Source organism: Diabrotica undecimpunctata, chromosome 8, assembly GCF_040954645.1.
Source record: "Diabrotica undecimpunctata isolate CICGRU chromosome 8, icDiaUnde3, whole genome shotgun sequence".
Classification (NCBI taxonomy): domain Eukaryota; kingdom Metazoa; phylum Arthropoda; class Insecta; order Coleoptera; family Chrysomelidae; genus Diabrotica; species Diabrotica undecimpunctata.
In genome coordinates, this window is record NC_092810.1 from 34,764,216 (window position 1) to 34,776,649 (window position 12,434).

At 35.7% G+C, this 12,434-nt stretch overlaps 1 protein-coding gene across 1 annotated transcript in view; it reads left to right on the plus strand.

Moving 5' to 3' along the window:
- LOC140447417 (uncharacterized) overlaps positions 1-12,434 on the plus strand; it is a 54,408-nt gene that overhangs the window by 21,217 nt on the left and 20,757 nt on the right. The window contains exon 3 of the mRNA XM_072540057.1: positions 5,611-5,852. Coding sequence (XP_072396158.1) covers positions 5,611-5,852 — 242 coding nt within the window. The remainder of the gene's footprint in view (positions 1-5,610; positions 5,853-12,434) is intronic.

The window sequence follows — 12,434 nt, forward strand, 5'->3', positions numbered from 1 at the left end:
TCAGTTTTGTGAACACTGGGCTAATGAGAATCCACGACAATTACACCAGAAGCAACTCCATTCTAAAAAGTGACCGTGTGGTGTGGCATGTCTGCACACGGAATAATTGGGCCATATTTCTTTGAAAATCCAAATGAACGCAATGTAAGTGTAACCAGCGAGCGGTATGTCGACATGGTAAGAAATTTTCTTGCGTCCCGAACTACAGAATTTTCCGAGTTATAATGAAGACGGCACCTGGTTCCAACAAGATGGTGCCACACCACATACAGCCATTCTCTCGATGAGCGCGGTTAGAGAATTGTTTCCAGGCACCGTCATCGCATTAACCGGTGATATCCCCTTTCCGCCACGATTGCCTGATCCAACTCCGCTGGACTTTTTTTGTGAGGATACCTAAAGAGTGTGGTATACACTGACCCCCCAGCAACCACAGCACAGTTAAAACAACGTATTCGAGACGCTGTTTTTGCTAGCTTAAGATCCAGATTGGAGCAGTGCCAGGAACAAGACGGTCAACATTTAAAAGACCTTTTATTTAAACATTAAAATCCGCATGTCTTTTGATTTTAAATGTTTAATTAAACTTATTTTAACATGTAGGGTAACGGAGTTTCATTTATTCAAAAACTAAATTCCATTACGGAACACCCTTTATAAAAAAGAAATTCTCAATGATCGCTATGAGTTTTGTATTTCTAAAGATGCATATATTTATCTATAAGCAATACATACTATATAAATCTGTGTTATTTGCCCCATAACATAATTGTATATATAATGTCACTAAACCAGTTAATTCTAGTTCCCTTTCCTCCTTACACATGAATGAATCTGTCGATAAACAATAATAGTTTCTTGTCGTGACTGTTGTTATTGTTTGTAATAAAGCCAATACATAAATCAATTGTAACAATAATCGCTTGGTATTGTGAACTTTCTTTATTGCAACCCGGAGGTGAATCATTTATAATGTCATGTTACATGCGGTCAATCAAAACAAACGTTTAATTAAAAATACAATAAATATTTAGTATTTTAGTATCAAATTTTGCTGCTGGTGTTTCTAAAAACGGAAATTTTGTAGGAAATTGGTTATATTTGTATATTTTTATATCAGACGTCAGAACTTTGACAGTTGTTAGCGGTCATATTGGAAATTCTAATCCTTTTTAAGAATTTAATTGATGTTAAAAAGCCCGACGTAGCACAGCCCAGACGGCAAAGTAAAAATTAAATTGACTTCAATACTCTCTAACTTCAAAAACATTGCTAAAGATGTTACTGTATTAAATTCTGTCAACACTGGTAGTGATCATCGATTAGTTAGGGTGCGAATAGAAGTAAATACGAAATTCGATAGAAGAAAATTATTAACACAGGATAAATTACCAAATATAGAAGCACTCGAAATGAATCAAGAGGAATAGCAAAGTGAACTAAAAAAGAGACTAGGACCTCTACCACTATTCAACACGAAAGATATAAATGAAATAACACAAAAATTAACGAATGACATAATATCAACTGCAAAAAAGATCTGTGGTAAAAATAAAAATCCGAAAAAAACGAAATTAAAATAAACAATACTGGATTTAGTGGAAGAAAGAAGAAGAACATCAAAAGAATCACCTGAGTATAAGGCTATCAACAATAAAGTTAAAAAGAGCATACGGTCTGACTTGCGAGCCTATCAAACAAAACAAATATTGCAAACCATCGAAAACAATAGAAACATGAGAATATTGAAATCAAATTTAACTAAAGGAAAATCAAAGATAACTAAAAGCAAAATCCAACAGGGGAATACGGTGACGGAAAAAACTCAAATAATCAAGGAAATACAAACGTTCTGTGAGAATCTGTATACATCTACTATACAGAACTCCGGAACAGACCATAGAATAATTTATTCTAAATGTCGGCTCGGAAACTCTCCCTAAAATAACTTATTGGGAAATTAGACATGCCTTACAGCAAATGAAAAATAAAAAAACTCCTGGTGAAGATCGTATAACGTCTGAAATATTAAAAATGGGCGTCAACATCGTTGTAGAGGTTGTGAAAGTTTTGTTGAGTAAGTGTCTAACAGAAAAAATAATAGCCAGTCTGTGGGAAAACGACGAAATAATACTTTTACACAAGAAAGGAGACACTACTACAGACCTATAAGTTTGTTGCCACACTTATACAAATTGCTAACAAGAATAATAACCAACCGCATAACACAAAAACTTGATTTATATCAACCGGTTGAACAGGCGGGATTTAGAAAAGGGTTTGGTACTAACGATCACTTAAAAACCATCAGAAAACTGGTAGGAAAAACCACAGAATATAATGTACCTCTACGTATTGCATTTATTGACTTTCACAAGGCTTTCGATAGTATTGAAACTTGGTTCTTTTTGTTAGCCCTGAGGGATACTCGAATAGACTCACGGTACACTACACTTATTAAAAACATTTATGAACATGCCACATTCCACATCAGAATCAATGAAGACGAAAAAACTGAAAAAATGCGTCTTGGTAAAGGTGTTAGACAAGGTGATACTATTTACCAAAGCTTTTTACCTTAGCATTGGAAAATGTATTTAAACAGCTCGACTGGGAGCAAACAGGTGTACGTTTACGTCATTTGAGGTTTGCGGACGACATAGTATTATTTAGTACAGATATCAAGGAACTGGAGCAAATGCTCAAGGAATTAAATCAGCAGTCAAATAAAATAGGTCTTAAAATGACCCTTCAGAAAACAAAAATAATGAGTAATTTACAAACTAATATTGTTATTAACAACGTCAGTCTTGAAAATGTAGACCACTATATATATACACACATGTCCAAAAGTTTGGAATACGTACAAATAATATATCTACGCCTATGGTGGTTTTAAAACTGTTGTTGATTTTTATTCTAGAGCGTTTTTAAATGAAAATGATAAAAAATTTGAATCGTTTTTGTATGATTTTGGTCACATTCAACTGATTATCGTATTTATACATTATTTCAGTCTTTGTTTAAATTTAAATTGAGCCGTTTAAAAATGCCTAGAAACGTGATATCTCATTTTGACAGATCTATAGTAATTGCTTTGTTACAACAGAGCTTTAGTCAAAGTTATATCGCGAATATTGTTGATGTTACTCAGAGTGCTGTATCAAACATTTAAAAAAAATCCAAGATACAAATCACGTCAAGGATCGTCCCAGAAGTGGTAGAAGTCGATGTACAACAGCAGCACAAGACTGGCAAATAACATTAATAGCTCGTAGAAATCGTCTGCAATCTACAAGTGGTATATCCAGAGAAATTTCTAGGCTTCAAGGACTGAATATTTTACGGCAAACAACAACACGCAGACTAAATGCGGTAAATTTGTATCGTAAAAGACCGCTACGTGTTCCTAAACTAACCTACCAACACAAAATAGTAAGGTTGCAATGGGCTAGAGAAATGGTGCATCATGGTCCTAACTGGAATAACGGGATGTTCTCTGATCAGTCAAAAATTGGCTTGGTATCTGATTCGCGAAGAACACTGGTTTGGAGGGCCCCAGGACGACAAGCCCGACTAGAAACAGCCCAACTGCGTGTCCCATTTGAAGGTGGCAGTATTATGGTTTGGGGTGGTATTACGAGTGGTACACGGACGCCACTGCTGGTACTGGAGAGAAGAGCTACTGGTGCTGTGTACATCTAGGAAGTTTTAAATCCTGTCGTACGTCTATTCCGAGGGGCAGTACGTGATGAATTTGCGTTTATGCATGACAACGCACCTCCTCATCGAACAGCAGCAGTACAAAATTTTCTGAAAGAAGAAGGAATATCTACATTACAGTGGCCTTCGAATTCCCCCGACATGAACGTTATTGAACATGCTTGGGACATTCCCAAAACACGCATCAAGGAGCGAAACAATCCCCCTATTACACTTTGAGAAGTAAAAGATGCTGCTCGTGAAGAATGGGAGAGAATTCCGCAAGCCCAGCTCGACCAGTTGATCGGCAGCATGCCAAATCGCCTACAAAAATGCATACAGGTCAATGGAGGAAATACTATTAATTAGTTTTATTATTTTTTTCTATACTAATTTATTTTTAAATGTAAGTTGTACATTGTAAGTTTTTCACTCCAAGAGAATAAATAATTTTTTTGCATATCATTTATCTGATTTTGAGATTTATTTAGTATTGTTGAAAATTAAAATAAAATAATGTTCAACTATTCAGAAGATTTTATATATAGAAATCAATAAAAAGATGAAATATTCCAATATTCCAAACTTTTGGACATATGTGTATTGTGTATCTTGGACATACCGTTAAAATCGGTAAAGAAAACCAAATAGCCGAAATAAAAAGACGCATACAATTGTCTTGGGTAGCTTTCAGCAAGTTAAGCTTTATATTGAAGAATAAAGATATACCAATGTGTCTAAAACGTAGAGTTTATGACAAATGTATCTTGCCTGTAACTACATATGGACTGGAGACCATGAGAGATTAACAAACTGGAGACCAAGAGAGAACAGGCGAGAAGTAGGCAGACCACAGAAGAGGTGGGCAGATGATAACAAACAAGTCGAATACAGGCTGAAGAAGAAGAAAGTGTTAAAAACAAGCTCGTATGTCGGTACTAATTTCATACTATATTTGGTCTCTCTCTGATAACAAAACAACGTCATACTAATCTTTTCGCATTAACTATGCATGCTATATGTATGCAGTTTTCAGATTATCACAACTGTTTAACTAGTTCTATGGGAAAATAGTAGTTGAACATTATGTATATCTAGGTCATGTTATCAAACTAGGAAAACCAAATCAAGATGCTGAAATTAAATGAAGAACACAACTGGCATGGGGCGCTTTCGGCAAATTAGCATATATCTTGAAAAACACCTCCATTCCTGTAAACTTAAAGAAAAAGGTGTATAACACATGCATACTACCAGTTTGTACTTACGGCTTGGAGACAGTAGCCCTTACCAAAAAATCTGCTAAAAAATTAGAAACAACGCAAAGAGCAATGGAACGAATCATGCTTGGAATATCACTAAGAGACAAGATTAGAAACACCGAGATAAGACGTAGAACGAAGATTAGGGATATTGCGGAAGAAATTGCAAAAATGAAATGGCGCTAGGCAGGTCACGTAGCCCGATATAATGACAACAGGTGGACACGGAGAATTCTAGAATGGAGACCAAGGACGACAACAAGAAGCATGAGAAGACCTCAAAAAAGATGGGTAGATGACATAAGAACAGTGGCAGGCAAACAGTGGATTAGATTGGCGCAAGATAGAGAAAGATGGAAGCAATTGGGAGAGATCTACATTCAGGAGTGGATGGAAAATGGTTGACAAAGAAGAAGAAGATGGGAAAATAAACTTTTTGCTTTTAGTATTTTCTGACGTTACGAGAAATTTTGGAATACTTCGATGACGTCTAGAATATCTAGATGTTTAATACTTCTTCTTTTTAGCAAGCGGCTTTCTCTATGTCTATACGGAATAAATCTCTAAAAATGGAACTGTTTTAACAATATTTACAGATGGTTTTAGTCCACAAATCTGCATATGTAGTTTTCTTGTCTTTTTGCAGTTCTGATGATGGTTTAACGCCTGTTCATATAGCTGCAGCATGGGGAAGAATGGAAATTCTCGAGATGCTGTTAAAGTTCGGAGGCGATCCTGAATCCAGGGATTCCAACTGGATGACACCCATCCACTATGCCACGAAAGAATCTTATCTGGATTGCCTGGATCTCCTCAAGTCGTATTTACCTAGCAAGTACGATGTTCTTTATAATATGGAGAAAGAAGACTGTTTTCAATATAATTTAGGTAAGATAATTGTTTTGTTTCTTAAAGATAGTTGAGTTTGGAATTGAAGAGGTTAGAAGCAAAAGGGTACAACTTACAAAAAATAGAAATAGAGTTATTCAATATTGTTCTCAGGCTATTTTCTTGTGGCATTTTAAAGTAATTACTATTTAAATGGGAATAAGCCACAATTAAAGGTTAAATTACGTATATTGACGTTTTAATTTTTCCACTTCGGAAATCGTTCTCAAAATACAAACATTAGTTAAAACTAATGTTTGTATTTTGAGAACGATTTCCGAAGTGGAAATTGAAACGTCAATAAACGTAATTTAACCTTTAATTGTGGCTTATTCGCATTTAAATAGTAATTAGAGTTATTCAATGTTCAAGTTTTTGTGTTATTGTAAAATCTAGAGAGGCATTTAATTCTTCGTTTCTTCAGCAACTTATATGTTGCACTGTCATAAATTTTGTTAGCATAAGACACTTTTTCAAAAATTGATCTTTTTTGTTTTTTTGTTCACTTGTACCGTTTTGTCTGCAAATAAATTTATAAATCTTGGTATTTCGCAATGTTTTATTAGTGAAAATAGCAAACTTATTTTAGCTTAGATAATAAACATAATAACATGAACATTAATTAATTAATCACCATAATCTTAGTCCAACAGCTCTGGAACATCGTTGTCTATATCATCTTCGATTTTTAATGCCTGAGTTGGTAGTATATTTACATCTACGTCAAGAGTCAGCGGTAATATCTAACTGGGTTGGATCAACTGTTTTTCTTGCGTTCTTTTCTTTTTTATCTTCATGAGGCAAATCAATATAAAATTGGTAATGGCAAGGCGGTATATCATATAATAATGTCCTTAAATTCCTTAAATCCTTAAATACATGAGGGTATTTCTTCTTCCTTTTTTCAATTTGGCCGAAAGATCTATCGCATTCCATGTATGAATGCCCACTTTCATAAAATTTGTGGTCTATTCTTACCAGAGTAGTACATTGAACCAGATACATGAATAGCTTAGCTATGTTTTTATTTTTATTTTGTCCTCCACAGGAATCAGAATAGGCAATTAGATGTTTAACATCTGAGGCCAGCTGCTTAACATACTAAACATTGAATAAAAAAGTTAGCATTGAATTTTCAGACAAATATAGGAGTTTAAAATTCACCTTCACCAGACAAGAACCAACTTCTTGAGAGCCTCGTGCAGCAGTTGTTTCATTCCAAGTATACATGTAAGATTTACCAGAAATTACTTCATGTATGCAAAAATTATATGTCCACAGCTGTCTGAGATAATATACCTTATTAGTAGTGACCAGGGGCGTAGCTAGCGTTTTTTCCAAGTCAAAGCATATTAAGCGAGTTAAGAGAGAGTATTCTGAGCAATACGCGATGTCTTTTTTCTTGGCAGCTACGACACTTTCTACAACTCTATGATGTACCTCCAGCTCTGTTTTACTTTGTGAGATTACTTCGTTACTGGGGACATTTTTTATTAAATTGTTCAACCCCCTTCGCATGTATCTGAATGAGGTTTATGAAATTTCAAATTAAACTCAGTTCAATAAATATGCATATAGTATGTTTCCTTTACTGGTACTTTGTTCAATTATGAGCACCATTCAAGAGAGTGTGTACATCTTTTTGATATTTAGATCAGTAGCTAGACATCTAGAGGCAGATTTTGTAATCGAGAATGATGGCTCTTATATCTCGAAAACATTTTGATGTGTGATATGACGTCATCACGTCTCTCTTTACTTATTTTGTTCCATGGTGGATGTTTGCCACGTTGATCGGCTTGCAGAAATCCTTCCTTGGATAGTTTATTACACACCGTATTAAATTTGCGATTAGTTATTCCTAACAGTTTCAAGAAGAACGTCTTGCAGACTCTAAAGCTCATCAGGAGAATATGGGTGCCAAATTCTTTGTAATAGCGTGCCTCAGCTTTTACTCTCTTAGGAGGGACCTTCTTAATATAGGAACCAATGTAACTTGTTTGTAAGACTTTGTAAAAATACTTATTGCATCATTTTCGGATATTTTCATGCAGTCACACCTGCAATCGGTCTCCCAAAATTCCATTTCCCTTTTTTTGATAGTTTTACCTTTTTTCGTTTTATATTCTTTTCCACTTGTTCTTGCTTTCTTTACCTTCATTATTTTCCATTCTTCTTCTTTTATTTGTCTTTTTCTTGCTCTCCTCGGCGGAACTAAAAAATCTGTGTTATTTTGTGCACGTGAATTAAACAATGAGAAAGAAATAGAGAAACCCAATGAATATCACTTGAACTTATATATTGGCTTCGTTGATTATGAAAAGGCATTCGACTCCATAGAACTTTGGGCCATAGAGAGAGCTATGAACAACTGCAGGATAGACTCCCGATACAGAATGCTCATACACAATATTTACAAGAAAGCTACAATGAAAATACAAATTGATGCGAAAACCAAAGCTATACCAATCAACAGAGGAGTTCGCCAGGGAGATGTTATCTCACCAAAGCTATTCATACTTGGACTTGAAGACGTGTTCAAAGACATTAACTGGGCAGATAAGGGAGTAAATGTTAATGGAAGAAAACTGAGTCATTTAAGATACGCTGATGACATTGTAATATTTGCTACAAGTTTCGAAGAACTACAGACCATGATGAAGCAACTATTTCAAGCTTCGGAAAAGTAGGTCTTAAGATGAACTTGGAAAAAACAAAAATAATGACAAATACACCGAACATTCCAGAAATAACATTGAACGACATAAATTTAGAAACAGTAAGCGAATACATCTACCTAGGACAGATAATGAAAATTAACAAAGAAAATCAAACTGCCGAAATTACCAGAGCAATAAGGTTAGCGTTCGCAGGATTTGGAAAACTGAGTTGGATCTTGAAAAGCACTAAAATAGAACAGTATTTGAAAACCAGAATTTACGATCAGTGTATCCTCCCTATACTCACGTACGGTTCACAGACGTGGACACTCACCAAGTCCAATATGGATAAAATAGTAAAAGCACAAAGAGCGATGGAAAGATCAATGCTCGGGGTGAGACTTATAGACAAAAAACAAACAAATGGATTAGAAGCAAAACGAAAGTAAAAGACGCAGGAGAACATGCTGCCAAATTAAAATGGGGCTTCGCAGGACACAATGCCCGACTAAAGGATAAGAGATGGAACCACGAAATACAACACTGGAGGCCATGGTTAGGAAAGAGAAGCAGAGGAAGACCACAAATGAGATGGGCTGATGATATTAAGAAGATCGGAGGACACAACTGGAAGCAAGTGGCGCAAAATAGAAGACACTGAATTAATTTGGGGGAGGCCTATGTCCAAAGTTGGATTACTTAAGGCTGAAGAAGAAGAAGAATTAAACAATATAAAAACTTCACCATGAGCCGGAGCTGACGTCACTTCAAAGCCACTATTTGATACCAATTTTTCAGGATGTGATATTCCTCCTCGGATAAAGAGTCTGAAGTTGGTTCATAATATTCACCGTCCACATAAGTTGCATATGGATTCGAATCACTATTAGAATCATATTTATCAGGTTTATAGACTTGCAATTCTGCAAAATATAAAAAGATTGTAGAGTTAATGTTTGCAAAAATCAACTGAAAATTTATTTTAATGAATGATTGAAATAAATGTATAATAAATTATTATTGTCTTACTTTTAGCACATTTACGTTTATCACTGCTATTGCTAAAGTTGACAAATTTAAAATTATACGAGAACCGGTATTAGCAATATAAAACTAAAACAAAAGTACATAACATTTGATTATGGATTTCTAGTCACGCAGCACATTTTGTAAAGAATCTTTTTTGTGACATGCAAGTTTTTGCTACATTTTCGGGCTTGCATATTATATCTGATGTAGATACAGAAAGTATAAAGGCGGCTACAGACACACATGCAAGCTTGTCCAGCATGCTTGTTCAATCTTCTTGTACAAGCACGCTTGCGTGTCTGTAGGGAAATGTGGTGCAAGCTTTATGATTGTACAAGCGGTTTGAGAATTGAAAGGATCTTAATTATGCATGCTTGAATTAAGCGCGCTTGCGCAAGCAAAACGGTACGTGTGTACCCAAGATTTTCAAGCTTGAACAAGTTAACGTCCGTTGTGTTGCTTTGTAAGGTAGCATTTGAGTAATTTTCGTCATGACTAGTGATCTCAAAAAGGTTAACCGTGAATTATTGGAAGAGTTTATTCAAGAATACCAAAATCAGCCATGTCTTTGGCACGTTTGAGCCCACACTTTGGTACTACCACCTGTTTTCACAAGAGACAAGATACAAAAGGTTTAAATACGTCTGTTCATCCATTCTAAGATAATTGTGCCAGTTACGCGGATATATTTTCAGCTCACTTAGTAAGCTAATGTGAGAATAGGTTTTCCTTTTCATCAACCATTGTTTACACCACACCGCACGTTTTTTTATTCGGGATTTTCTTTTTTCACAAGAACAAAAGCGGCCAAAGCGAGCGTATCGTCGTCCGAGCTCGATATATGTTATTAAACTACCCCTATTTTTATCAAGCATGCTTGGACGTGTGGTGCCAAAGGCAAATTGTGCATACTTGTACAAAAATATTGAACAAGCATGCTGGACAAGCTTGCAGTTGTGTCTGTAGCCGCTTTTAGAGCTTTTGAATGAGGCTTTAGATATGTTCAATCATATTTGCTGTTTCTATATTCATTAAGACGTATTGTGTTTATTTTATCCCTTTGGTACGGAACCGCAGATAACAAGCCAGTCTACATTATATATTATATCTATAAGATAACGTCAATAATTGTATTCGTCGTCGTAATATTATCGAGTACAGACATAAACATGAATTGGACGCTGTATCGATGATATTTTTAGTGTTAGTTTACTACTTCTGATGACATTGATATCCATAATTACAAAAAAACTTATTGTAAACATTCGGCACAATCTACGAGAGTTTATGCACATCTATTTTTTCTGTAACAGCTTGATAAACGATATAAAAGTTGTATTAAAGAGATATATAGAGGTCACTGCAATTGTTGACTCGGTAGAAGGAACTAGAAGATTCAAATAACCAATTGTAGTAGAGGATTTGGATATTTTAGCAATAAAAGCGTTTTGTTAAGAGTCAGTTGTTTCCAGATTTGTCTTGCAGATCGTTTAATGTCGTGATTCAAACGTATTTTGTACGGTTTTTCAGTATGCAGTATGAAAGTCTTTCGAACACGTTTGAAAATAGTTTCCAGAAAAGTTTCTGTAAGTGGTTTCATTGGACTTTTCCCAATCATTTGCATTCTTCTTCTTCTTCTTATCCGTTACGGATGTTGGCTACTAGAATTCTAACTTTATTGACCGGAGCTCGAAATAGTCCTGAAGTGGTCAAGGAAAACCATTTTCGTAAGTTCTGGAGCCAAGATATTCTTCTTCCTGGTCCCCTCTTTCCGTAGACCTTTCCCTGTAAACCTTTCCCTGTAATATAAGTTGCAGCAGGTTATATCTATGATCGTTTCGTCTATGTCCAAGATATTCTATCTATGTCCAAGATATTCTAGCTTGCGCTGTTTCACTGTGGATATAATTTCACATGTTTTATCCATCCGACGTAGAACCTCAATGTTTGTTATTCGGTCCACTCAGGAGATCCTCAGTATCCGTCTATAACACCACATCTCAAACGCCTCGAGTTTTCCCATGGATGCCTCGGTTAGTGGCCATGATTCAACCCCATAGAGCAGCACTGTAAACACGTAGCATCTCAATAAACGGATTTTCGTTTTTAAGGGTAGGTCGTGGCTCTTAAATATTTTGCTCATTCTGAGAAATGCTGACCTGGCTTTTTTAATTCTTTGTTTGATCTCAACTGAGTGGTCCCATTGGTCGTTTATGGTGGTTCCTAAATAGTAGTAACGGGGCACTTGTAGTATTTGTTGCTGATCTACCAGTAATTGACTAGGTGGAATATGCTTCTTACAAGATGTACTTTGTACTTTTACCATGTACTTTGTTTTCTTGATGTTAAAATCAAGCCCGCAATCTTGACTGACTCTCCACAATTACGTTACTAGTGTCTGTAAACCTTCTAAACTGTCTGCAAACAGGATGGTGTCGTCTGCATATCTGATGTTATTCAGTCGCTCACCATTTATGAGAATACCCTCTTCGATATGCTCTAAGGCCTGGCTCATGACGTGTTCCGAATAGACGTTAAATAATAGGGGAGAGAGTATGCAGCCCTGTCTTACTCCTCTCTTTATTGCAGCCTCTTCTGTTAGTTGGTCTTTCACCTGAATGGTTGCTGATTGGTTGTAGTATATGTTCTTGATTACTCGAAGGTCTTTGTTATCCAGATCAGTTGCCTTTAGTATATCCATGAGCTTATCGTGCTTGATTCTGTCGAAAGCTTTCTGGTAATCGATAAAGCATACATAAATATCGCAGTTGACGTCTCTGCACCTTTGAAATAATACCTGAACCACGAACAAGGCTTCTCTTGTACCTAACGCATCCCTGAATCCAAACTGCGTTCGAGAGATCGGTGACTCGCATTTCTAATAAATTCTTCT